Source organism: Falco peregrinus, chromosome Z, assembly GCF_023634155.1.
Source record: "Falco peregrinus isolate bFalPer1 chromosome Z, bFalPer1.pri, whole genome shotgun sequence".
NCBI classification, from domain to species: Eukaryota; Metazoa; Chordata; class Aves; order Falconiformes; family Falconidae; genus Falco; species Falco peregrinus.
Window position 1 is genome coordinate 84,177,455 of NC_073739.1, and position 27,894 is coordinate 84,205,348.

At 43.0% G+C, this 27,894-nt stretch overlaps 3 protein-coding genes across 7 annotated transcripts in view; 1 reads left to right on the top strand and 2 right to left on the bottom strand.

Moving 5' to 3' along the window:
* The window catches only part of MBD2 (methyl-CpG binding domain protein 2), a 40,556-nt gene extending 33,301 nt beyond the window's left edge, over window positions 1–7,255 (bottom strand). The window contains exon 1 of the mRNA XM_055790446.1: window positions 6,865–7,255. Within this exon, the coding sequence (XP_055646421.1) occupies window positions 6,865–6,977 (113 nt within the window). The 5' untranslated portion in view covers window positions 6,978–7,255. The remainder of the gene's footprint in view (window positions 1–6,864) is intronic.
* Window positions 7,256–7,266: 11 nt separating this feature from the next.
* POLI (DNA polymerase iota) lies at window positions 7,267–19,405 on the top strand. 5 transcript variants are annotated; one of them, XM_055790444.1, is made up of 10 exons: window positions 7,267–7,414; window positions 8,945–9,070; window positions 9,770–9,934; window positions 10,704–10,856; window positions 11,874–12,110; window positions 13,229–13,497; window positions 13,766–13,857; window positions 15,033–15,166; window positions 16,392–16,594; window positions 17,642–19,405. In XM_055790444.1, the coding sequence occupies exons 3-10, from the start codon at window positions 9,838–9,840 to the stop codon at window positions 18,464–18,466; spliced, it is 2,010 nt and encodes a 669-aa protein (XP_055646419.1). In that variant the 5' UTR covers window positions 7,267–7,414; window positions 8,945–9,070; window positions 9,770–9,837; the 3' UTR covers window positions 18,467–19,405. The 5 variants fall into 5 exon arrangements, with proteins under 5 accessions (XP_055646419.1, XP_055646420.1, XP_055646416.1 ...); XM_055790445.1 differs by having other exon boundaries at window positions 7,289–7,414; window positions 8,948–9,070; XM_055790441.1 differs by lacking the exon at window positions 7,267–7,414 and adding an exon at window positions 7,939–8,132.
* STARD6 (StAR related lipid transfer domain containing 6) lies at window positions 19,141–27,647 on the bottom strand. The gene is given in 6 exon segments (XM_005242910.4): window positions 19,141–19,838; window positions 20,146–20,239; window positions 21,292–21,418; window positions 22,545–22,671; window positions 26,331–26,380; window positions 26,529–27,647. Coding segments are annotated over 6 exon segments (636 nt in total). The 5' UTR covers window positions 26,619–27,647; the 3' UTR covers window positions 19,141–19,690.
* Between the last annotated feature and the right edge of the window lie 247 nt (window positions 27,648–27,894).

Genomic DNA, 27,894 nt, shown 5'->3' on the forward strand with positions numbered 1-27,894 from the left:
AAGCAGCTCTAGCTTTACAGTTTTGCAGCAGTGGCTAAAATGATAAGAAACTGAAGAAAGAGAAAGTGTGATTTCATGGTTATTAAAACTACAATTCATTCACTTAAGTTAGTGTTTACACCTCTACTTCAGCACTGCAGGGTCAGTCTAAACAAATCAGTTGTGCCACCTACCCCAAGGTGGCCAACAGTTGCACAGATCCTGGTTTCTCGGATCGCACCTGGCAGGCTGTAGTCTGACCTAGGGGAGGGCTGAACTGCCACACCCCCATGAACGGGAACAAAAATGCTGAACACTTTTGAAAAGGCAGAGCAGATTAAAGACATCTTCATTTGGCTACCTAGGCAAAGGATTTCTACCAGTCAATCCCCTCCATAGGTTGGGAATGAAGCCCAGGAAGGCAGGGAGGTTGAAAATATATTTGAGCATTTCACAGTGTAATAGTAAATACAACCACAGAAATTCCACAATAAAATTAGTTGTTTGATCTTATGTTCAGGGGAACCTAACACTGGACAGCTGCTGACAAAACCTCCTAGGCAGGTGACCTATAAGGGAACATGACAGATTTCATCAGGATATCAAAACTGCTCTGCAGTTGTTGGAGATCTCTTTCCTCAAAGATTCTTCTGCAAATACTCAAACACAAGCTCTAAGACGTTTGAAGATTCGGTGAAGAAATCACTGCATGAATGGCATAACATAATACATTTTCATGTGTTCAAAGGAGTTCAGCATTTGGTATCTAATTTCACTTGCAAAAATACAATTTTTACACAATACTACTTGCAGTTTATACTACCACACTAAATCACCAACAACAATTGACACCAACCAACCATAAAAGGTTAATTTCTAGATTGTCATTTACTCTTCCATTTAAGGAAATATTTTGGATTCATTTATCAGAATCTATTTCTGTTTCCTAAACAACCTGACCAGCTCCTTTGCTGGGACAGAGGACTGATTCATTGTGCCCTTGTAAAATGAAGTCAGTTACTACTGTGACTTTGTAATAATCATTATTATCATTCAGCACAGGGACAAATTCACCCTATAAAGAAAATAGATTTATTTTACATACTAAGACCCTATTAGGCAGCATGGTTAAACCAGCACGCTGGATGCTGCCCTGAACTGAAGTAGGGGAGACTGTTACCATGCTTTTTCAGAATCAGTGCAGGTAATTGAGCCATGGAGATAAAAAATAACACCTGTTCCACTTAAAACTTCCTTTTTACATTCTCCTTCCAACAGGCAAAACAAAAGGCAGCCAAAATACTCAAACTAAAAGCAAATGATGGTAAGAGAAAACCCATCCAAGAAAACCTGGGCTAACTTGTTTGTTATTACCATTACCCTTGTATTGGTTTTCACTTAAATTTAGAAAAACAGTACAGTTTTCAGCAGTGAAGGAGAAATGATGCAGCCATTCAGAAGGGATGAGAATAACAAGATGGCAACAGCAAATTCTCCTCACTGAATGCCAGCCCCTGAGCTGGGTGCACTGCAGAAAAAAGAAAGAATAGGAGCAGCACTAAGAGATTAACATGCAGCTAATGGCAGCAGTTTTTTTCTTGCACAGAAGGTGAAGTACAATCTCAAAACGTAGACCTCACTATCAGGACTTTTTCTATGCTCTAATTACCTTTGGAAACAAAAAATCAGTAAGCTTATGTATAACATAAGCACAACTCAGCATCGCTCAGGAAGTCATGACTTGCTCGCTTTCAAAGGCAAAGTAAAGGTCTCCCAGAAAAAAAAATAAATAAAAAAAAAAAGAGCAAGGGGGGCACCCAAAAAAAAAAAAAAAGGCAGCACAGAATTAACCTAATCCTACTGTCATTGGAAACTCTCCTGCATTTATCTTACTGTCAAACCACAAAACAAACTTCAAAAGGATGTCTGTTTGCCCTATGGGTAGACCTATACTGGAAAAGCTTTTGTAGTTAAACTTAACAGTCTACTAGAATCCAGTGAACAAGGTGTCAACTACTTGGCTTTTTTAATCTTGACTAGAAAAAAAGTAGACTAGTTCTCCCTTGCTTTTTTCCCACGAAGAACAAATGCATCAAAACAGAATATTAACTTGCTGCTGCTGTGAAAGAAGTAATTTCATGCCAGAGTTTAAGAAACATTTTTCAACAGGTAAACACTCTAGTGGGTTATATACACTAAAGGGATTTTACCAACAAAAAGAAGGGGTAAAGAAAACAATAGCTGAGATACCCGTGTTCAAAGTTCCTAGTTTACTCAGACTTTTGCAGGACTTTGGAAGCATGACTCAGTCTTTTGGCAGGACAGCAGCACCCCCTACCTCATCATATGCTGAAGAAATAATACTTTAAAAAAAATTATGATGCCAATTTTGTACAGTATTAGGGCTTACACAAATAGTAGGGGAGTCACTTCAAAGAGGCTCTTTGTACAGGTACAGTTTCTCAGAAAACTTTGATTACAATGAAACAACAGTTAGGACAAAGTGGAGACATGGATCACAAGCACAGCATATTGACTTAAAAGAAAAATCAGATGTATAGCTTTAAATGTAATCTCCTGTCTGTAAACAAAGTGAAAGAATACTCTCAGATTATCACTCTGCAGATATGGGGAAGACATTGGACTTTGCAGCAAAGACAGACAAGTCACTCAGAATGAGGACTTACTATTCTTGAGGATCAACAAAAATTGCCTTTCAGCTCGCCTCTGCTGTAAGTTGAGCGCTCACTAAATTTACAGTATGGACAAGATGGTCATTAAGAGAACTCCTGCCTTCTTTAAACTAGAAAAGGTCACGTATATTCCTCGGAGCTGCTACGTATCTCAAACTGATTCAAAAGAACACTGTTTCATTTTGGCACCATTGTAATCTTCTTGATTTTAATCCATATCATTGTCGCTCTGAATAGCCATTGCTCTTGAGACAGAACATATGTATTTACGACAGTACGTACTCAAGCTACAGGCACTGCACATCAAACCGATTGCCAGTAAAACCCTCTGGGAAGTTACCTGATGTGTGGATTAAGGTCTCATCCAAGTATTTATTCTGAGAATGTTGTGCTGGTATTTGCATTTGTCCTACATTCAGTATCATGATTTTTAATGCACTATTCCCTAGTTCAAACAAGTTTATGTCACTAAAGATAGTGATTATTTCCTCCCCTAAACTCAGCTCCAGAATAATTAATTTTTCTCCATCACAATTAACAAGGATTCTGCAAGCCGAGCCAGACCTCTGCGCAAGCCTACTATCCTCAAAGTAAGACACACACAGAAATCTATTTCTTCTGACTGTCTGTACAAAATTAAGCAACCAGAAGTTTAAGCCAATTATTCTGAAGACATATAAACTTAAAATGCAATGTACTTTTTTGTCATTGTCCTAAAGTTGCCAAAAAAGTGTGGCATTATTCTTTAAACGGTCATGCCAAACCCTGACTCTGTAGGCTTTTAAGGAATATTAGTCTGTATAAGGCACACAAACCAAAACCTGCTTTGTACCCAACTACGTATTTTAACAACATAGCATTTGTTAACATTTTTTCCCTTTTTTTTTTTTTCTTCCAGCAGAACTAGAGTGACATAACTCCTTTGAATGTATTTGGCCTGCTCTACTTACTGGATCAAAACAGATTTTCATTTGTTTTAAATATAGCAGTGCTGAAATCTGCCTCATAGCTATAACAGAATGAAAAGGGGGGGGAGAAAGATAAATTTCCTATGCCAGTCCTGCCTGCAGCCACAAATTATTTTTTTTTTACTTGTTTTACTTTGGTTGTGCAGAAGTAGTCCTGTTGCTGAACAGAAGTTATTCCTCTAGATATAAATGACTACTTTTTCCAAACCTGTAATCATAGTGAAACCAACAAACTCTAAGCTATGAGTTGCCTGGTAAGTTCTGAGTTTCAATTTTGCGGTTGTTTGGCAGATGATCTGCATCACTGCTAACCATGCTGGAAGGCGTCCTAAAATTTGAAACGTTTATTCCTACCACTTTCCCACATTAAAAAGACAGAATTCTAGAGTCAGTGATGAGCAGATTACAGTCTTGCATCTTCAACAAAAACTGTGTTAAAGAGTTTCTTAACAGGGTTTCGGGCAACAGCAGCGGCAAAATCTGAAGGATGAAGGCTCAGATCATTACACAGAAGGGGCTAACCTCAAAAGCTGTGTTTTGATCTAGTACAGTATACATGAAGTATTTCTACCACACCCCTCTTTTAATAGCTTTTTAATGATAATCATAAAGGTGAGAAAACTCATGGATATATGTGAAGGGGAGCAAAAACCACCCTACCAGAAACTATGCTGGATCACATCTTCCTAAAGCATGATATGTTTAAATACCATAAAGCTGTCCTGAAACAAGTGAGTTTCAAAATGCAAATAAGGTAGATTGCAACATGTATTAATCTTGCAAAAGTTGTTCTTAATTACCATTATTATTATTTAGACCATCACAGTAAATGAAGCTTTGTCCAATGCCTTTTGGCATTTTTTTCTAGCCTTAAGAAATCATAAAAAACCATAAACCTCAGGGTTTTAGTCAGTTAACTATGGCACTTTAATGAATTTAATGAGGTTACATACCATTCTTTGCAAAGCCAAAACTAAAACCTGGAAATACTAGAACTTGCTGCATTCTCCCCTATGTTTTCATAGTTTAACTAAGGATCTGTATTATATAAAACACCAACACCCCTACATTCTGATGGGACAAACACGCGGCTAAACTCAAGTGTTTTTAAAACAGGCCATTCTGAGCAAACAGCTGATGTTACTTGGACCTTCTACATTAAATATATTCCAACACAGTCAGCAGTGACTGTCTGGCTTGAGAAAAGTCTGGCATTTAATTCTGGAAACAATAATCCTATGCAGACAGTTCAGTTTAGCAATCTGCAGAAAAGCAGGACCCATCCAGAAAACAGGATTTAAATTGTAGACTCAAGCGCAATCTTTCAGACAGGCTTCACGAGGCAGCATCGAAGAAAGAAAAGGCAGATGCAAAGAGATAGACGGTGATGCCAGATGCTACCCAATCATCTGCCGCAATATTAGCATATGGTTGGGCGTGCGAGTCAGACAAAGGCGGTAAGACAAAAACAGAACTTGTCTAAAAAAGTTTTCAAGCAGATTTATTCAAAAAGCTCACAAAAAAAGTGCCATGTTCCTCCTCCACATCTAGCGATCCTTTTGTCAGACACCGAATTTTCTTTAGCAGCAGGCACATGATGGGTCAAATGATGCCATATTCAGCACTGACAGAAACCGACTCTTCCATTAGCTGGCATCTGAGAAGGAGCAAGCACAACTTCCCACTCCTCCAGCCAGGCAGCAGAAAGACTGAATCCATTCGCTGCTACAAAATGAGACTGCTAGGCCTGCTCAGAAACAGTGATGTTAGGGAGAAGTTTCAGGTGTGGTTCATCAGATGCACACAGAGCTATAAATAGAGGTGCTGTGGGTAAGAGGTTAGCCGTTGCAGAAGACAGCTTCCTCTGCTGTGCAGCAGGCTGGACTTACAGAAGCATGGCCTAAGAGCAAGACTTCAGAATTTCTTTGATTTCTCCCTAGAGAAAAGAGCTATACTTTCAGCTTCTGAAAGCAAGCAGGAGGGCGAAACAAAATCAGGTTGCTGTTGCTTCTCTTGGGTTTACTATAACCTAGGCAGTAATAATGAGAGCATTCTGCAGCAGCAAGACTTCTCCGATTTTTGCATGCCCTTAACTTTGCTAAAATTTCAGCTGTTGATGCTAATGGTAAGCTTCCTAATTAATTTGGGGCAGGGGGTGGGGTGCACACATCCCGCCTATAAGCTAACTATTTTGGTTGGACCTCTTGGGTACAGACCATGGCAACTCTTAGTTTAAATGCAGGGGGGTGTTCCCTTTAGGCTGACCCCGCTCTTACTGAAAAGTGGGGCTTGGGTGGATTGTGGCAGGCCAGCGTGCAGCACCACCAGCACCCCTCTCCAAAGGAAAACCGGGCAGGGGGGCTCCTTGCAAGCCCCAGTAGCTCCCCGGCTGCCCAGCTGTCAGCCCCGCAGCCGGCCAGCCCAACACTGGCAGGGAACTACGGAGCATCACTGCCGGTACGGCTGGCTGCCCGGGGCTCCTGCCCACACGGCAGAAGGAGCCCCAGCGGAGGGCGGGGGGGGGGCGGGCGGGCCTGGCCGCCAGCCCACTCTGCGGGTGCCTCTCCCCGAGCCCCCCCCGCCGCCAGCCGCACGGCCGCCGCAGGCTTCGCCCAGCCGGTCCCCATGGCCGCCGCCGGGGCTGGGCTGCCCGAGGAGAGCCGCCCGTCCGCCCCCTCCGCCGGCACCGCTCGCCTCAGCGCGGCCATGAGAGCCACTCCCCACAGCCGCCCCTGCCAGGCGGGCGGCGCCGGGAGGGCACCGAGCTCGGCCGCCCTGCGGCCCCTGACGGGGAAGCCGTGGCGGGGGGGCACCCTCCTCACAGCCATGGCGGGGGGCACTGGTCTCGGCCCGCTGACACAGGGGAGCCATGACGGGGGGGCACCGGCCCTCTGACAGGCGGGCGGCGGCGGGCGGGAACCGGCCCCGTCCTCCCCCGGCCCCTGACAGGCGGGAGCGGACCGAACCCCTCTGCCGGCCCCGGCGGCGGAGCCGCGGCGGGAGGCGAGCGGCGGCGGCTCCGTGACAGGCAAGCGGCAGGAGGGGACCGGCCCTCTGACAGGCGGGCGGGCACCGGGACCGGCCGCGACCCTCCCCGCCGCCCCTGACAAGGAGGAACCCGGGGAGCAGGTGGCGGGGCCGGGCGGCGCAGCAGCTGGCGCCGGTCCCCACCTGGGCCGGCCCCGTCCCGCTGGTGGAGCGGGCTGTCACGGGCCGGCACGTACCTGAAGTAGTAGACATCGCTCTTGCCGGCGCTGAGGCCCGACTTGCGGATCACCTCTTCCTTCTTCCAGCCCGGGGGCAGCGCAGGGCAGTCCATCCTGCCCTGCTTCTCCATGCACCGGGCGCTGGGCCCGAGGCGGCGGCCGAGGAAGGGGCTTGCCCGGCCCCCGGTACTCGCAACAAGAGCTTTATTGTTCCCGGACACGGCCGGGGCCGGGACCCCCTGGCGATGGCGGCCGCGGCGCGCTGTTCGGCGCCAGGAGCGCGAGCTGCGCGCGCAGCCGGCGGAGCTCTCGCCCGGCGCCCGCTTCCGCGGCCGAGCCCCGGAATCCGTGTCAGCGGCCTAGAGGGGCCAGAGCGGCCAACCCCGCCGACCATAGAGAGCGCCGTAGGCGGGACAGAGCGGCAGCGGCGCTGCCGCAGCGGCCCTCGCGGGCGTCTGCGGCCGCCTGAGGGAGCGCGTTACCGGAGGGGAGCTGTGCCGGGCCGGTAGGGCTCGGGCTCCCCGGCGGCGGAGGCTGGAGGAAGCCCGGAGCGGGACGGCGCCGGCAGGTACTGGGGCGGGAGGAAACTGTGCGGCGCGTCTCGTCCCGATTAGCCCGCAGCGTGAGGGAGCGCGGTGGGCGCCCGGGGCCGGTCTGGGGACGCCGCCGCGGCGCTGGAGCCCACCGGGGCAGGGACGCTGGCATGCCATAAGGCCGCCCTTGCCCGTGTTCTCCGCCGAGGTGCCCAAGCACAAAGCACCCCGCAGCCCCCACGTTCAGTTTATTCGTGTCCTCCGCCCCGCCCCGCTCCCCCCACCCCCCCACCCCCGCCCGCCTTCCCCTCACCCGGCCGGGGGCCGCCGGCCCTGCCGAGCTTGGGCCTTGCACCACGAGCTAAACCCCAGGCAGCCCCGTCACGGAACCCGGCGGCCCCGCCGCAAAGCCCACAGCGCACCCCCGAAGGGCTGCGTCCCCCGCGTCCTCCTCAGAGCCACCCGGGGGCGTCCCCTGGGGGCGCCCGGGCCCGACCGCCTGCGGAGGCCTCGGCCCTCCGCCTCGGCGGCGCTAGGACCTGCGCGGCACGGCCGGGCGCCTCCTCCCCGGGGCGGGCGCAACGCGAAGGGGCCGCAGCAGTGCGGCCATCCCCGCTGGCAGTGGCGCTCGGCGGGAGCGGTGGCTGAGTCAGCCTTGCGGCGGCATGGAGCCTTTCGCGCCGCCCACGGAGGAGGATGAGGACGACTGGCTTCGCCCGCAGCCGGGCGGCGAGGCCGCTGCGCCCGCCCCGTGTGAGCTCGGCCGGCAGTGGGGCGGGGAGCAATGGCGCCGGCTGCGGAGGGGAGCGGCGGCGGCGGCGTGCCCGCACCCCCCCCTTTCGCTGGCCGGGGACACGCGTGGGGCTCGGAGGGGCAGGGACGGCAGGAGCGAGCTCCCCGTGGCGCCGTCCCGGGGCAGAGCCTCTCCTGGGCAGCCACAGTCCCGGCCGCTCCGGCTGGCGTTACCGCCGTGGTGCCGCTCGCAGCCGGGGGCCGCGCCCCCAGAGGGGCACACGGACCGGGCTTGCGGCTGGACTGTCTGCCCACGGGGTTATTTTCACCTCAGGGAAAGAAACACTTTTTTTTCGTAATATTTTTTTTTTGACCTTGGCTGGCTTGTTTTTGTAGCAGGGTTTGCCGTTTGTCAGATGGCGATTTGCCATCTTCGTTGGCCAGCCCTGGGAAAGGCAGATATTTGATAGAGCTGTCTGAAGTAGAGACAAAACCAGATTATTTCACAGAAATACATTAAAAAAAGTTACAGTGTTTCGTTGTGAAAGAATATTGTATCAGTAAAGCAATGTTCTAAATCAGTTATGTGAAAAACAAATACAACTGACCCCCCCAAAACCGGGAGCGATTAGTAGTAAGCTGAGTTGTTATGGACAATTTACACACTTTAAGTAATCCTAGAATTAATGCAACGGCAGAATTAGTATAAAACTTGTAAATTTTATAGTTTTCTTGTAATATGTTTATTACTCTGGATTAACATTTTAAAAAATGGTAACATTGCATGTTAGGTGGCGAGTAATTTTTAATCTGTTCATTTGCTTTCCCTGCAGCAGGCCACAGCAAGTCCGTATCAGCAAGAAGCACAGCACGCAGAGTGATTGTGCACATTGACTTGGACTGCTTTTATGCACAAGTAGAAATTATCCGTAATCCTGAATTAAGAGACAAGCCTTTAGGTATGAGTTACTTTGCTGTTAATTTGGAGATTATGTGTATTCAGGCAGAAAAAAAACTAAGGATGTGAGTAAACTGAGGATGTGACTGTGTGGTGAGGTACGCCAGAGCCCGTAACCACATCCAGAGTGAGCAAGGTACACTCTAGACTCTGTGTGGCTCTGACTACAACGTTAATAAATCCTCTTGAGCGCAAGTACAGGCACTTGCCAACGTGTCTGAGCAGTTCTGGGCATTGAATCTGGTTTATAACATGGGCATAGAGAGGGCTGAGCTCCCCAAATGAGCCAGAGCCTTTTGACACAGTCATGCTTAAAGCACACTTTATTCCACCCAGGAGTTAAGAAGGAATGCAAGGCAGTTGGTAGTGTCTTATGATCAGTGAAGAAAGTACATCCAAAAAATGACTATTACATAAAGAGCACTTTCATGGGTAAGTTGCCTAAAAAGGCCCAAAATTGAGAGCAACCATACAATGGGAAAAAAACATCTATAAGGTTTTAAAATGTTCTTACCATCCAGTAATTAAATCAAGAGATCTGTCCTTCTCATGATCTTTGTAAAATAAGACTGTTGTGTTGCTTTGTCTGCTTGTTCTGTGGCATGGAGTTCTGATCAAAGCATATGCTTTACAGTGGCATTAACGTAATGTAGTCTCTGTGAAGTACCAAGAAACCTAAACTTTAAAAAAATATTTTTAGGTGTGCAACAGAAATACATCGTAGTTACCTGTAACTATGCAGCCAGAAAACTTGGAGTTAAGAAACTGATGTCTGTCAAGGATGCTAAGGAGAAGTGTCCTCAGCTGATCCTGGTTAATGGGGAAGATCTAACTCCATACAGGGAAATGTCGTACAAGGTTACAGGTACAAAATTAACAATTTTCCAGTAGAGGCCAAACGCTTCCTGTTAAACTGTGTGTGGGTGCACACGTGTGCAACAGTATTTGGGATTTTCCTGCTCCAAAAGTTTTTATTAAAATGAGCCTCATTGCATGGTGATACTACTTACAACGTCAGCATTTCATAAAATAAGCTTGGTTGCATTCTAGGTCTGGCACTAAACATATCCTGCTGGTGTTATATGGGATTTATACCCTGTGTTAGGATTATGCCTGTGTAGTTCTTTAGGAACATTTTTTCTTACTTAAATACTGGCTGCAGTAATATTTTTGTAAAGGTGAAGCAACGAGGATGGAATGCTGAAGCAGCCTTCAGGTGGGGGGATCTTCTGCAGCATCTCTTAAATGATACACCAGCATTATCACCGATTACTGCTTTTCACATGAGCAGTGTTAGCAGGGGAAATAATAATGTAAAAGTGAAAGCCCACATAGCTGGGAAACAGATTTCCTTAGGGGAAAGTATGCAGAGGTTAAAAAACAAATGAGGAAAGAAGGAAGAGATTCAGGGAGAAGAAAAGTAGATGACAGAGGTAGTTGTGGGATGAAGAAATATTCCTCCTCTTCACCTTTGCTAAAACAAGTGCCTTATTTTATCTGGAAGAGAACACAGTTCCTTTTTGTGCAAGCATCCTCCTTGAATCCATGGGAAATCAGCTATGGATTGATGCAGACTTGAAAACCTCACATTATTAGCTGTGTGCATATTATCCTTGGGTATCTTTTCTTCTTAGAGCTGTTGGGGGAATTTTGTCCGCTGGTGGAAAGGCTTGGGTTTGATGAAAATTTTGTGGATATCACAGAGATTGTGAAGGAAAGAGTAAACCAGTTACAGCAAAGCAGATGTTCCAGAGTCTGTGTGTCTGGCCATGTATACAACAACCAAGGTGAGTTAAGCGTTCTTCATACTGAAAAATATGTAACATTGTGAACATCAGCGTGCAAACATTTGTGAAGTTCAGTACATAGTATCTGTCAGCTTCTAAGTACTGTCCAGAGCTGAACAGCTGGAAACTTGTATTGCTCCGTGCTTGGTTTCTGTATTTGAGAAGAGTACGTGTATCTCAAATGTTAATCAGTGCTGCAGTCAGATGGCAGTAAAAATCTACCACATCTCTGTGGTAGATGAGCACGTACAACGATTTGGGAGAAGATATTTTCCTTGCCCTTTATAAGTTTTTACTGTAGTAAGACATAGAATTTTGTTTCAGCTTGAATGTTGTTGTCAATTGGCAAAATGGAATTAGTTTTTTAACAGTTGGTTTTTTAACGGATTTTTTTAACAAACAAAAACCTAAATGTTTGCTACAGCCATTAGGTCAGGAATAGATTTACTGAGACTGAAGTAGCTAACTGAGCTGTTTCATACGTCATCAAACATGAACACAGTAGCTATATTATGATACTCAGAGCACGTTCAGTAGCTGTGATACTCGTTTCATGAACTAGGAAGGAAAGCAGTTGGGTTTTTTCCCAGACTTCACGCTATTGCGATAACTTTGAATGTGGTTTGGAGAGGAGGGAAAAGCCTGATTTGTCCTTTGCCTCATTTGACATTTGCATGTGAGTTATAAAGGCTTAGCTGCGACAGCCCTCTAAATTATAAAGATTTGTAAATCTCTGTTTCGGTGACATTGGTACAAGAATCTGTGATATTTAATGCTTTTCTTTGATATCTCTTAATATATTGTATTTTATATTTAAAACACTCTCTAAATATTATTCTTCCTGGACAGAATGCCCCTGGTTTTAGACAACAGCTTGGATACAGAAACCATGGCACTGCCACTCAACCCGTGAGACCGTACTTTCTTGTACTGCTTTAATGCAATGAAGAAAATATCTACAGCTAGAGAATTAGCTAACAGTTTACATACTGAATGCTGCTTTCTTTTTCTTTGCAGCTATCAATTTGCATGATACAACGCACTTAGGACTAGTTGTTGGATCTCAGATTGCAGGAGAGTTCAGGGAAGCCATATATGCGAGACTGGGCCTCACAGGCTGTGCAGGGGTGGCCTCTAACAAATTACTGTCAAAACTAGTATCTGGGACCTTTAAACCAAATCAGCAAACTGTTCTTCTGCCTGAAAGCTGTCAAGATCTACTATGCAGCCTTGATTGCATCCAAAAAGTGCCTGGTAAGTATGGTGCTATGAGCAGTGATGGAGGGCATACTGACAACTCTTAAGATGCTAAGAAAAACTAGTGAAAAAATTAGAGCTGAAAGAAATTTAAACTCTAGTTCTCGCAAGCAGGCAGCGGGGCTGTGCAGGTGTGTGTTTAGGGTGCTGTCTTTTCTTTTTCAAAAGCTGTTTGAGTTTTGTTTAGCAGAAGGAATGAAAGGACTTTGGTTTTCTTAATTTTCGGTTGGGATATAAATGTGTTGCAGCACTTTACAGGATGCCTTCAAAAATACTAAAATACCAGTTTATTTTTATTGAAGTCCACACATTGTGGTTGATACTAGGTTTTCAACACAAACTCCTTTAAACTTACTGATTGGAAACCTACTGACAGTTACTAAACCAGCCTGTTAAGAGCCTGACAGAATACTCTGAGGAAGTACTTTGCCTAATTATTCTATGTTCACACTGCACTGTTGGCTGGGAAGCATTGATAATTGATATAGGCTACGTGTGGAGACCTTTGCTGGGTCCCAGTACAGCTTTTCTAACGGCAGATTCTAAAATTCAAATGGCAACTCACTAAAGATGCTGCTGAAAAGCCTCTGTTGCAGGAGTGAAAACAACTGTCAGTACTACGTGGGTGGGCATTTTTTATGTGTATGTGTTTATATAAATTTTCACTTTCCTGTGTATTTTTAGTTGGAAGAAGGGTTCACTGGAGTCAAGAAGACGCTCAATATGAGTTATGCATCTTGCTCAACTTTATTAGTTTCTAACACTACTCACATAGAACCGATACACATGCATATTCGTAAAGCAGAAATAGAATTGGTTAGTAGTCTCTAAACGCGCGCGGTTCTCACACCCCTAATTATCATGACTGAAATAAGCATTCTATCCATGTAGCTAATTGTGTTGCTGTGCTTCAGCCTTGTAGTTTGTTACTCCCTATTTTCCCATACGGTCCCTATCTCTCTTGGCCCTGCACCTGCTTTCCCAGCAGCTGTAGCTCGTTACAGCCACGGCCTGTTGGCACAACATAACGACTTGGTCTCAGGATTCAAGAGTAGCTCAAGGCTACCTTTCTTGTTACCTTCAGCACAGCAACTTCAGCACAATTCTGATTGCAGGCCTATTCTGTTACCAGGCCTGGATTGTGCAGATCTTCAGAGATTCTAAGGCCATGCTTCTGCAGCCATTCTTCTACACGTTTTATTTAGGCATTGGCTACAAAACTACCAAACGTCTTGAAACCCTTGGTGTTAAGAACGTGTGTGATCTTCAAGCATTTCCATCCGCCATGTTAGAGAAAGAACTGGGTGTTTCTATTGCTCAGCGTATCCAAAAACTCAGTTACGGAGAAGATGACTCCCCTGTGACTCCATCAGGCCCTCCTCAGGTACAAGTATTGTTCTGAAGTACTTTACAAAGAGGAAAAAAAATTGCTTTTAGTTTTATACAGCTTTGCTGAACTAACCAAAATGATGGATTTTTGTATGTATTCTCCAGTACAACTCAATGCGTAACTCTCCTGAAGTTCAGTTGAGCTCTGTATGTGAAAGATCTCTTGGTGTTAATTCTACACACTTAATTATGATACTTTTTTTCCTCTTAAGAATTTTGAAGTAAATATAAAATCAAAAGGACTTATGTGGGTTTTTTTTCAGTCCTTTAGTGATGAAGATTCTTTTAAAAAATGTTCATCAGAAGTGGAAATTAAAGAGAAAATTGAAGAACTGCTTCCTAACCTATTAGACAGGTGACTGTCTTCAATACTCTCTGATGACTGAAATTGTGACCTGAAGGGACTTGGAGTGTTATGTTTGGTTTGTCTCATAATCTACATTTCTTCTCTCAACAAAATGCATTTATAGGGACAGCACCTGCTTCTCCAACCTCCCCTTTGGTCTTTATCAATTCATGGATTCATGGACTGTCCTGCTGTATTGCCTCACTTTCCTCTTGCCCCCATCTTTTCTCTTGCCCCCAGGATGGCTGCCAGCCCTTCTGTCCCTTTGCAGCTTCTCTGATAAGGATCTCTGCGTATTCTGTCTGCTGATCCTTCTCCATTGCTTTGATTGTGTGTCACACAGTATCTGGTGGTCTTCACTAATCTGTGTGAGGGACCCTAGGTTGTCTTTCTCTACTTTCAGACCCTTGGTGATCACCATTTTTGCACGCCTGCTGTAGAACAGCAGTCTTTTTTCTGTCAGGCTGAAAGAATGTTTTCATTTCTTCCTATTTCCCTTACCCTGTGAACCCAGGCAGTATCCAAGCCCAAGATACTCTACAAAAACACCAGCATAGTAGGAGAGGATGCATTTACTCCTGTCTTGACTACTTTGACTTCCCTATCCCCCCCTTCTATCCTATGGCTCTCTTTAGCCTTAAAATCATCTACAGTTCTTAAAGGTTTTCTGTCCCCCTATCCATGCAAGTCTCACAATAGATATGTCCATTTTAGTGGCATTAACACTGTGGGCAAGCAGTCTTTTATCTGCATCTCAGACACTGCTCTGTAATCACAAAATTTGAAGTGCTAACCTTTCGCTGCTAAAGCGGGGGGATGTTTCCTTGAAAACCAAAAAGCTAAAAGCTGAGGATTATACAGGGTATTAACTTCATAGACTGTACTGCTTCTAATGTATTAAATACTGAAATGTGGCAATGTTGCAGACTGACCCACTTAATTTTCACATTCACTTCAGCTAAGACTCATGGGAGACAGTATTCACATTGTATGGAACTTCTAACTTACGGGTAATTAAGGGAACCAGCTAGGACCCAAAGCTGCCCGTATAATCAGTGACCCAAAGCCAGAAGGTGGGAGACATCCATAATACTTAATTTGACTTGGTAACCTAGATGCTGTGACAGTTTCCATAGACCCTCTGAAAAATACTTAATTGGTTTGTGCCCATTAATGCTCCATAGAATATACAAAGATGGAAGACAACCACACACAGTAAGATTGACCATCCGTCAGTTCTCCTCAACTGATAAATGGTTTAACCGGGAAAGTCGTCAGTGTCCTATTCCACCTCATCTCGTTCAGAAATTTGGAAAAGGTAAACTTAGAATTTTTGAAAGCATCAGCTTTGTGCTGCTACCACCTAACTTCTCTGTACAATTCCGTCATGTAATGTCATGGTGATATTCCGTACACTTAGTATTTGGAAACTTTTCTGTTTGATGACATATGCTAAAACCATACAGAAATCCACTGCAGGCATAACTTCTATGTTACTACCATGTTTTAACCCAGTCTGGCTGGATTCCCTGCAGTAAATTTCTTGGTGGGGTGGGAAAGGGTGACTGGAGGCTGCTTCCCAGATTAGTAATCTGCTTTTCTCTGTTACGGATTTGAATTACATTCTCAGTTTCATTATGTAATTCATCTTTTTGATGTACTTCTGAAAATTAATAACATAAAGACTCTCGCCCTTCTCAGACTTAAGCTTTCCAACCAGCAACTGCAATTCATTTGACACTTCATTCAGATTGGGGTAAGGAAATAAATCTGAGTCACTGCTGTATCAGCACACTGAATCACTGTTCCCTGACCTCAATTCCCAAATTACTTCTCAATGGCCTAGAGAAGCTGTTGAAATTCTGTGTAGCTTCCCACTTCAAAATTGCTACTGACTTCTACATTGGAGGAGACTAATAATTACTGTCAACTCATAGAGTCATACAAACTCCAATAAACCATACGGTTATTACCAGCGTTGGGGTAATGGTATATACTGACACGGCTCTGTAAAGGACCTTTTTGGTACAATTGGATTATTTTTCAAATCTATTCAGCTTGGCTTCTATTCTGTAATTCTTCTTTTCTAACCTAAGTACATACTATAAAGTAATCATCACAGCTGTGAAATTAAGTGTTTTTACTGGGGGGGGGGGGGGGGGGGCGGGGGAAAGCCTGTTATTTAGTTGAGGACATACCTGACAGGGCAGAATGAACATCTTAACAACTATATATCCACAGATTATTTTGGAAGCCACTAGCAGTGTTCAGAATTTAATACTTCGATTCATGTTTTGAGATGAATAAAGGCTTCCCTAGGGTATAAAGGTGGGAGTTACAAATATTCTTATATTGCTAAGAACAGTACTGTATACTCAGTTCTTACATATGACTGATCTCTTTATTTCTGTGCACATGCAAAATGTTGAAAGTTCAGAATGTGGAGCTGTAAGTTTGCCTTTGCCCTTTGCTATTTCAATCAATCTTATTTGGTCACTTTTGATTACATACACATTGCTTTTTTCCAACCTTTTTTCTTTTAGAAAGCAGCAACATTTTATCCCCATTGGTTGATATACTAATGAAACTCTTTCGAAAGATGGTAGATGTAGATCTACCATTTCATCTTACCCTTCTCAGTGTCTGCTTCTCCAACCTCAAAAATCTTCCTAGCAGCAAGAAAGGATCAATTGGTTTCTATCTAAAGCAGATGTCACCAGCATCAGGCTCTCATAAACGTGTCTGGGTAAGCTGAAAGATACTGAAAACTATCTACAGATAAGTCATAAGATACTTCTGTATTTATGATACAGATTTAAACCTTAAATGAAGATTTATTTGGAGTCTTCTGAGCGGGTGTTACTCGTTTGCTTTCTTTCATTAGACAGCTTGCTTAAAAGAGGTTTAATACTATCTTGAATGAGACAGCCAGCTAGGTTATCAAGCCCCTTAACTGAAGAGAACAGAATTCCATAGGAGAGCTTATGTCTTCTAAAAAATAACTGCTGAATTTGGCTGTTCATTCCAGTAAGATCTGCCCTTTATTTAGCATCTGTGAAAAAACAGGCCACTTACTCAGGTATTATCATACTGAAGCATCTTTTACCATAGACTAAAATCTCCTTAAAGTTACTTATAACTTACCTCGTTGCTTTTATTAAGATACTTTCACAGTGAGTATTTCCCTTACTATGCATTCTCAGGTCACCCTGTTCAGACTACAGATTATTCAAAGATTCAACTCTGTATTGGCCACTAGTTTCTGATCGAGTGAACTTCCAATTCCTGCTCAGAACTGAGCAAATCTCCTACCTCCCAGCTGCATACGCTAGACAGCATAGGAGTTAGCTGTATGTGGAAACACTGCAAAGTATTTCCACAAGATGCTTTCAGTACATAATATAAAAACTCTGTAACTTCAAAATTATGTTTTGTAATGTTTACCGTTTCCTTCTGGACATAGCAGTTCTGCATATTGATAAGCTTGTCTGTTTCTCAGCTGCTCAGGAATGTGACATATAACATCATACCGTGTATTCCAAAGCTCCAGAGTTTTAAAGCAATAAAATGTAAATTTGAAGTATTTGCTAGTTCAAAATACAAAAAGGATTCCTACATGTGTGTACATTTTAAGGCCTATGTTTGAATATAAGATTTCAAAAATCATTACCGATCATCATAAGGGAAAAAAACCAATTACTGTCTGTTAAGGAATAATTTTAAGTTGCTGTTAGTAAAATAGTGCTTGGCCACTAGTAGACTGCACAGAACATACTAATTTTTTTTGCCACAGGAAACGGAAGATGTCTCACAAGGTGAGGGAAGTGTTTCTTGGAACCAGAACTGCAACAGAACTGGAACTGCAAAAACTAGGAAACTTTCAGAGGAAAAGAAAAGCGGTATTAAAAAAGTAGGAGTTCCTGACATCCCCTTTTTTTTGCCGCCTTCTGACATTGACCAGGAAGTCTTCAAGGAACTTCCAAAAGATATTCAAAAAGAAATTATTTCTGAAAAAACAGAAGCAACACCTACTGAGAATGTTTTGGGTGAGCCATCAGTATGTTTTGCAGAAGAGGTACACAGCACTTCCCCACATTCTAAGGGACTGAACAGTGACACATGCTCTGCAGGGTGCAGTATACCTCTCACGTCAGCCCATGAATCTTCAGCTGTGCTTGCACACAGGTCTGGGGCCAGCTGTCCTTCTGAGCATCCCAGAAGTGCACAGACAAGCAGTGGTACAGAAAAACAACCTACTGACTCTATGACCATCAGAGAGAGAGAACCATCATCTCTGGAAGCTGGAGCCGGCCAAACTGTACTGCATGTCCCTGTCTTGGATGAAGATAAGCAGGCCTTTGAAACAACTTCTGAGGGTAAAACGTCTAGTAGGCCAGCAGGAACTGTATTTCCTCCCAATGTTGACACAAAGACTTTTTATGAACTACCTGCAGATGTGCAAAATGAACTACTAGCTGAATGGAAGAGTCAGGAACATGTGTCCAAAACTTCTAGGGATAAACCCCCTGAAAAGCCTAAAACAAATAAAGGAAGAAGGAATACAGCATCATGTTTATCACAGTCTAACAGTTTACTAAGATATTTTAAGCCACAGTGATAGAAGTATCATCAAGACTTCCAGAAGTATTCATACCACCTTGTAAAACTGGTATCGTTTTTAATAATACTGAAAGAATCAGCACTTGTAGGCACTTTATTTATGGAAAGTTTACTATACATTGTGAAGATGTGAATATTAAAAATACGTTTTTGGCAACTTTTGACATAAAACCTGCTGGTGACTCTGTTAGGTAGCAATTAGTCTGTCTTATTTTTCTTTGCTATAAATTGACATTTATCTGAGGAATCTTCAGTTGTTGACCTAAAACTAGTATAGTATGTAAACATATTTAGTATTTGCTATTAATACCTTAATCCGGTGACTGGGGGGAAAGGAATTTTTACTTTAATTTCACTGAGTTACATACTACATATGCAGTTAATTGTTTCTAACAACGTGGGAGGGGATTGAGCAGAGAAGATGAAAGCAATTTTTACAGTATTCTTTAATGTGCCCCACTGTTCCTATGATCTGTAATGGAAATTGCTATTTGCGTGGCCATCGCCATTTCCTGCAGTTAACTCACAACTAGAAGTACTAGAAATACTCAGGGGTAACAGGGAACATTACTTGCAGATGAATCGTATTACCAGCTTGTTCCTGGAAGTTAGTCAGCATGTAAAAAGTGTTTAAGTTTGGTGCTCAGGATTCAGAAGACTACAAACTCTATGTATAAAAAGCAGCTTTTAATGAGATGCCAGATACAAATTAATCAGGCTTTTCTTTAAATATTTCATTCCAAAACAAGTGAAATAGTTGCTAATTACACTTGTACACTTACAGTTAATAAACGTGTTTAAAGTCTCTAGTACACAAGATGTTTCCTTGTTTCAGTCAAGAGTACATAATTGAGGTAAGAATTTATCAGTGTGTTTAAAGCTATGGCAAAATATTTGACTATGGTATTTACACATTGCTGTAATTTGTATCACCAGATTCTTGTGTGTGTGTATATATAGATTCTCTGCATATAAAGTGCAAAAATACTACAAAACATCACCTGATTACATTGAAAGCGACATCCTATACTTTGATGGCACTTCAGTGTAAATTCTTGATCATTCCCAAGAACTAAGAAAACCAGCACTCACCATTTTAACAGTTAAAGCTTTATGTATTTCCACATAAACCACAATTAAAATAAACTTCATCATCCACTTTAAAAATTAATCCAAGTAGAAGATGCATGTGACTTAGGTGCTTATTATTTTCCACTTACATTTAATTATGGTCTTTCAAGGCTTTCAGTCCAGCCCTTGTATCAGTGATTATGAGATAAGTAGGCAATGCTGTCTCCACTACAGAACCTGGAAGCATTCCTCCTAGTTCTGGCTGAATAAATACAACTAGCATAGAATGCTCTGGATTCCTGTGAGGAAAGGAGCACAATCTGTCAGTTAACACTTGTAACTCCTGCCATGAAACTTACTTGAGATGTACAAATGTTAACAATTTGTAGTCCATCCCCCTTGAAATTACTAACACTGAAAAGTGGAGGATGTACAAAGTTTCAATTGTTTCAAAAGATCGTCTGAGGCACAAAACACTTCCCAGGAATAAAACTGTCGAAATAATTTTTTTTAAATAGTTGCACGGTTCGGTAGATTTCAAGCTTTGTACAAGGAAGACATCTGAGTAACTGAAGATGCTAACAGAAGGGGGCTTTAAATACTTACTCGGGCAAAGGTGAACACACATAGCCACAGGGATTGTTATAGCCTCGGACACAAGAGGGAGTTGGAGGGCAGCTGGAATATTCCACGCTGAGGGCTACATGCCACCACACACAAAAAACAAAACCAAATTAATTATGTTTATATATGTCAATCATACGATTCAAAAATACCTTTTAAAAACAAACTACTCCAACTGCTATAGGATGGCACAAGATCTCACAATATGGCATTCTGTAGGTGAAACACCTAAAGGTCATTAAATACTTATTTATGCAAGTAATTCAACAAATATAAAAACTTCTAGAGATGTTTGGGCAGGCATACCCAAAAGTATTATCCTTGAGACATGATTACTCATGCTTAAGTGTTGAGGTGTGGCTTAGTTCGGGACAAAGAAGTCAGTTTGTCAGCAGATGTCATTAATTAGTAAACACAACTGCAGAGATGATGAGGAAACTGCTGTACACATGCACAGTAGTAGTTAGGAGGGGTTGTTTTGTGAAGTTATCCATTACTTTTGCGTAGTAAAGTATTGTCATAATATGGCTTGAAAAATAGATAGGTCAGTAAAGTTCCAAGATGAAAAATGTTTTATGCCATGTACTAAGATCCACCCAAAGGAAAAAGATTAGCACAGAAATGGAGTAGCAGTGAGGTATTTTCCTGGTTGGCCATATAGTTGTAACATTAGTAATTTCAGATTTTGTAGAAGTTTATAGAGCCAAACTCAAAGAAAATCAAATATGGGGCAAATTAGCAGTTCACTCTAAGAACAGAATATTGGGCAAGTAGCACCTGGTCAGGAAGCCATCTAAGTACAGAAAGGTGTTCTTAAAGAAACACTAAATTTCCATAGTGAAATAAATTCTACATTTTCACACTACTACTACTACATTTTGTTCAATTTCTCAAAGAGAGGCATAATAGGAGAATAAACCAAGAATGCAGTGTTTCCTTTGAGGATCAATTTTGATCGTTTCAGTATTAACTAAAACAACTTTGTTCTGGGGATAAACAGGAGGGGATTGTAAACATTACTAAGGCCACACGCAAAGCAAGGTACTCTGTACTGCATTTAGGCTGCAGGACTTCACAGCCTTAGGATTTCCCAAATGCAGTCAAAATAGGAAAACATGCAGTAGTTACATGCAACCTAGTTAGTTGTAAGGATATCACCAGGGTATGGTTTAACGTGCAGCTGGTCAACAAAATCTCTTGATGAAACCAGTCCCATACCATAACTATGTGTTACACTGTGGTATATACCAGTGTCCTACAAGTAAGGAAAGGTAATTTTTTACATTAGTATGTAAGCTAAGTGTCATCTAATTGGCAAAGCAGCATTACATGTTGAATAATAAGGATGTGACAAAAATGGATTCCTACTTGTTAGCTAAGACAACAGTTATCATCATCTAGTTAGTGCAGAAGTAACATGCCATGAAAGGATTCTACCAGTAGCACAGGGCAGGGATTCACTGCTATCCCTTGTGGCCTAGATTTGAAGCAGGAGTATGGTTTCCATGTGGAAAAACTCAAAATGCACCCATTTAGTATCCATGTTTGATGGAGCTAGAAAGCTTATTTGCATTAAAATGCACGTACTAGATTGCATACTGTGTTCCAGGACAAAGATGTACAATCTGTTAAACTAAATCAGTTCCAAAAGCAGCAAAGAAGATATCCTATCACCTGACCAACTCTAGCAGATCTGGGCAGAGGAAAGAAAGATAGAGGTTCAGGGAAGACAAAGACAGGAGGAATTTCCCCCCCCCCCCCCCCCCCCCCAGTTTAGGGAGTACTTTCATACGCTTGAGTCATTCATACATGTGTCGTATGTTCCACATAAAGGGGCATCTCTCTCAAGTGGTTAGATCAAAGCCAACTAACGCAGAACTGATATTCTTCATTGGAGTTCTGGGTTTCCAGACTGCCGAAAACAAAGGACCCAGGCAACTGGAATGCAGACACGGTCCTTCACACTAGCACAGCATCAATGCAATTTGCACACTGCCTTTAACTTTGGTGATTTTTTTAGTTTATGTAAACCATGCTCGCTGAGAGAGGAGCTTTCCCTACATTTTATTGTCATTGATGTCACCTTACTCTTGATGGGGACTTCTGTTGTTCACCACTGACTGAATTCTTGGCATGTTTGAGGCCATTTACTTCATTAGAAATACTTCAATTTACCCTACTTTTTAAATTACTCTAGAATTCCTAAGGGGAAGGATATATTTCATACACATTTCACATAAGCAGGACATTTAGAAGTTTTACTTGAGCTAGAATGTATTTTGCATTGAGAGGTTTCTTCATCCAAGTAGAGGTCTTTTTAGTCACCATAATTCATGCAGAAAGAGTTAAAGTAAAATCTTTGTATTAAATTATCATATTACCTCGTCAATCCTTTCTAACAGCTTGTAAGATTGTAATGCTTTGTCCCATTTGTTTCGTTATTCAGGAAGATACATAAAAGGAATAATTTTACTAGAGATTTCCTGAATTATCCCTTCTCCACGGTATCTAGATTGTGCAAAAAAACAGATACTGAATTCACATTTATGAACTGGAAAAGTAAGTTATACAATAATAAGCATCTAGCAGTTTGGGGATGCCAGGCTATAATGAGGTAAAGCAAATGGACGTAAATGCCCTTGGTGGATTGACTAAGATTCAAGTAGAAATAAAAATTATTATTCTGTAACTGATTTTTGAGACCATTACATTCTTGACAGCCCACATTTTAAATGAATTGTTTGTGAGCTAATACAGAGGAACATGTAAATTTAAACATATGCAATTAATGTATTAATTGATTTTTTCTGTATACTTTCAATCCACTTTGACACTGATTGCAAATCTATTTATGAACTAGCACATACTGGCATTTCTCCAGTTTTGTTCATAATCTTCTGAAGAGTTCAAGGGAGAGTTCACAGAGGGGAAGAGGGGCCTCTCACAAGGAAATAGGAAACTCCTGTAATGCTGGGAACTGCTCACTAATACTGCGAGTTCTCACACCTAGTTCCTGGAGAAACTGTGAATCACTACAGCAAGCACTCACAGACAGCAATTAAACACAAAGGTGAAGGATGCCGTGTGACAACAGATGAGCTCAAAGGAGATTATGCTTGCAAACAGTTTAAGAAACATGAAATCATATTTACAGAACCTGATCATGCACGAGTGTAAGTCAGAAAGAGCAAAGAGAGCCAAGTTCAAACCCAAACACAGAGGCCCTGTAAAATCGTGGGTCTGTTTCTTCACTTTGCAGCAACTCCTTGTCACCACTTACTGCCTTGGTGGAGCACGTGCAGTGTGGGCGTATACAACTGCTCCAGAAACTTGCTTCTCCACGAACTACAGCAGGTCTGATGGTAACAGAAAACATTTTAATGCCTACTCAAAACCAGCGAAAGTAAACTGTGGCAGGACCAGGTAATATCAGTATATTCATATTTGGAATAACTCCCGTGAACTTACGTTTACCAGTCTCCTAAGGAGCTCTTGCTTGCATCCTGTCATATCTTCTCTCCTACACTCAGTGAGTTGTTAATCAGGAAGACTTCTTCTAGGCAAGGCTTCTGAAAGACACAGTTGCTAGAATAAAAGAAAGGGCACACTTCTGAAAAATCTCCATTTCCAGTTTTTACAGTGGATTATGGGGAACACCGGAAAAAGAGGAAGTAAGCCTGGTAAAGGCCACTTGGATCACCAAATCTAATTTTACTATCTTAGGCAAACTGAAATACATACCTCATTGCCTTTCTTGAGCTTAGGTGACATAATCCCAAATGAAATCCTTCTCAGACTTCAACAAACAGCTTAATGCTTCCCTGAACTCTGCTGAAAATATTTCACCTGACTGAAGCAAGGACCTCTATTGCTTTTCACTGCCAGATCCCACACTTAGCAAGTAAAGCAAACTGTTAATACTCCTGCCAATTAAAAAAAGAAACTGGTATTTGTGATATGTGGTTAATAAATATTCAATGTCACACTGAAAATGGGAACAGCTATACTTTTGCTCCTAGAAACAGCTATATCCTTCGCAAAAGACACACCAGGGATCAGTACTGCTTATTAATGTGACAAAGATTTGTACAAAAATAAAGATTTTAACTCCCTGAATGAAATGGCAGAAAATACAATGATGCTTCTAACTGCAAAGGACTTGCTACACACAGGTCTGAGTACGACTGAAAACGGCTTCGTGCCTGATTAAGATAATAGCTTTTTTATTTTCCTTCGCAAAAATAAGTCAGGTGCATTCTCATGAATTCTAAGCAACCCGACTCTCATTCCCTCACATCCACCTGTCTTGAAATAAGATCTGAAATACAGTAATAATGCCACACACAAAGTATGCAAATTCTTATTAAGGTAAAGTACTTTTAACACATACCAATGAAATATTACACTATTTTCCATTATAATACTGTAGAGTAATTCTTCTGTAACATTAGTGATAAAGCATTGCCTTCTGTAATTACACCTTCTTTGCTCAAACCTTCAGAAATAATTAGGAAACCAAGCAAGACTTCTGGATTTAGAGTGCCCCTAATCACAAATATCTCATCATACCAAGAACAAAAAAAAAAAAATCAGATGCAAGTTTTCTCTACTGCCTATCTGTCTAGATTAGCGTTTAGTATAATTTAATACTCATTAGGCATTAAAAAAAAAAAAAAAAAGAGGGACATGCTAAGAACATATTGCAAGCGTTCTCTTTTCCTCCACTCTTGCACACTTCTCTTCAGTGAGTTGTTTTGGCAGGGGTTGGGGGTTGGGTTTTTTTTTGCTTTCCCTTAGTTTAATGAGCTCAATGAGCCTGGTGAACAATCACCTGAGTGCCACAGCCACCATAAATGAGAAGCAGGATTGCAGCACCAGGAGAGGCATAGGGAAGAAACGGAGAGTAGAGCCAACTCTATCAGCAACAGCAAGCTGCAAGATCAGCTTAGCCTGCCTTGCTTAACTCCACCCTTCAGGCCAAATCTAGCTCTTTAACAGCACAGAATTTACTGCTCAAGAGAAGGAAGGACAGAAGGAGCTGCTCCTCCAGGGATTACACCACTTTCTTCTTCTCAGTACAGTTAGATCAGTTTCAGGTGCCAGGCAGAAAAAGGTACAAAGGACAGGTAAGGTAGAGAGAGAGCATAAGCCTATCTGCATGTGTGAGTACCAGTCATTTCACAAGTATGAAAGAGTGAAAAGCAAAGCCCAGCTGGTAAAATGTAATGCCTTGAATAGAATATTCTACCAGGCAGAGTTACTGACTTCAGGCCAAAGCTGTGACTTCATATCTACTTCTTCCATATCACCAAGTGTTACATAGCATTTCATTTTTATAGCACACTTGAAAACTGCTTGGGAAATCCACCTTTTGTATTCCAGCCCTACTTCTGACCCAGCATAACTACAGCACAAAAAACTTCTCTACAGATAACAAAACCAAACTTAACACTTCCACAAAGGACAGAATGTGGTTAACTTTATGTCCTGGTTTCAGCAGGGACGAGTTAAATTTTCTTATTAGCAGCTGGTGCAGTGCTGTGTTTTGTATTTGGTGTAAGGACAATGCTGGTAACACACTTATGTTTTTAGTTGTTGCTAGTATACTAAGTCGAGGACTTTTCAGTTCCTCATGCCCTGCCATCAGGAAGGCTGCAGGGGCACAAAAAACTGGGAGGGGACACAGCCAGGACAGCTGACCCAAACTAGCCAAAGGGATATTCCATACCATAGGATGCTCGATATGTAAATTGGCAGGAGTTGGTTGGGGCCCATGGATCACTGCTGGAGCATCAGTCAGTGGGTGGTGAGCAACTGTATTGTGCACCACTTGGGTTTTTTTTTACCCCTTCCCTTTGGATTTTTTATTCTCCTCTTCTCCCTCCTTTTTCTTATATTTATTATTGTTGTTATTGTTGTTTTGGGTTTTTTCCCCTCCTGTTTTATTTTAGTTATTAAAATTGCTCTTATCTCAACCCTAGAGATTTACATTCCTTTCTGATTCTCCTCCCCATCCCTCTGGGGGCAGGGAGTGGGCAAGCAGCTGTGTGATACTTAGTTTCTGGCTGAGGTTAAACCATGACACTTTTCCATGTCAATCTTGGGTGTCACTGTTCAAAAAAGACGTTGTTATTCATTACAATGACAAACAGAACATAAATACTTACATATTTCCTGCATACTCTTTTGAAGGCTTTGAAGAAACTGTAACATTTTTCTCAAAGCAGAAAAAGGAAAAATAAAAACTTAGCATTTGATAAAGGGTTGTCAACTAATTTTTAAAGGAAAAGTTTTAAACACTTTTTGCAACAAAATGTATTCAATAAAAATAACTTCATAAACAATAGTAACCAATATTTTCTTACTGAAACTTTTATCACTCTCCATCCTGAAGTATCTTGACTGTATGATACAATTTTTTCTGCAACTCCATCTGCAGTTTTCTTATAGTCCATTTATCTGTAAAGATTTAAAAGTGATTTGCTGGTGTATGATAAAGGCATTCCTTAAAGCAAAAACCACAGAGCTCATTCCTGTTTTCTTTCTACAGGCTTTAGTATATATTAACTGAGTGATTCTATCAAATGAACTTTTTATTCATCATACTCGACTTCTGAAAAACAAAACTCTGTAACTGACTTACAGTCTGGGATACTGAGAAGTAGAGCTGTTGGTGTGATCTAGAGAATGAATAGCAACACCCAGTGAGACACACCATGCACTCCCTATTAAATCCATCCTCACTCCACATTAAAACTTCCCCTCTTTATACAGTTTATGACCTGGGATTCCAGTTCTGCTATGATTTGCTAAAGTCATTAGATTCATAGCAACTTGTGTAGTTAACACACACAAAGCCCAAACAACTGAAGAGGGATTTTTCTTATATCAGAACTTTATGCAACAATCATGTTAAACTGTGCTACTGTGGAAACTCTTTGGCAAGCGAGAGGCCTGGCTCCAGCAGCCGGCAGGTTGCAAACACCAGCGTTTCCAAGACATCCTCCACGCAGCCCTCCCCAACGCAGGCATCTCCGGTGTGTTGCAGCTCCCACCTCCCCAGCCTTCCTCCTTCCACCCAGTACAACCTCTCTCTTGTAGCTCTTCTCATAAGAAGCTCATCTGTGGTTCTCAGGCCGACAGCACCGAACCCTTCTGCGCTAGTCTCTAGCTAGTCTGCTAGTCTCTCACACCAAGTTACCCTCATACCGAAACCTTTACGGGGCTGCGTGGTGTAAGGGGCGGCACCGACTCTTCCAGAGCTCCCTCAGTGCCATCCCCTGGGATTTAGCCAGCGCCCCCCAAGGCACGATGCCCGCGGGGGGCCAGGGCAGAGAGCAGCACATCACCCACCCTCCGCCGGGCACGAATTCACGGCGCCTCCGGCGAGGTGGGGCCTGGCCGGGCCTACCAGACCCGCGGCCGGCTCAGGGCGCGCTGACAGGCCAAGCCCACCACCGAAAACGCGGCGGAGCCGGAGGCCTGCCTGGCGGGACCCTCCCCCCCGCGGAGGAAGCCCCCCCCGGTAGCCCCCCACGGCGCTCTCCGGGAGAAGCGGCCCTGCCAGCGGGAGCTCAGGGCTGGAGGGAGAGGACACGGCAGCGGCTCACACTCACCTCAGAGGCACGGAGCGGGCGCGGAGCGGGCACCGACCGTCCCCGCCCGCCTTCCACGCCTTCCTGCCGCGGGGGCATGCCGGGAGCTGTAGTCCCGCTCGCGCCGCGCCGGCCG

Excerpts from the sequence above, each read along its gene's own strand:
- POLI (XM_055790441.1), top strand. The coding sequence starts at position 8,045 with ATGGAGCCTTTCGCGCCGCCCACGGAGGAGGATGAGGACGACTGGCTT. Across the intron at positions 10,857-11,873 it reads CCATGTATACAACAACCAAG|CTATCAATTTGCATGATACA; the intron begins GTGAGTTAAGCG and ends TTTTCTTTGCAG. Across the intron at positions 15,167-16,391 it reads CGTTCAGAAATTTGGAAAAG|AAAGCAGCAACATTTTATCC; the intron begins GTAAACTTAGAA and ends TTTTTCTTTTAG.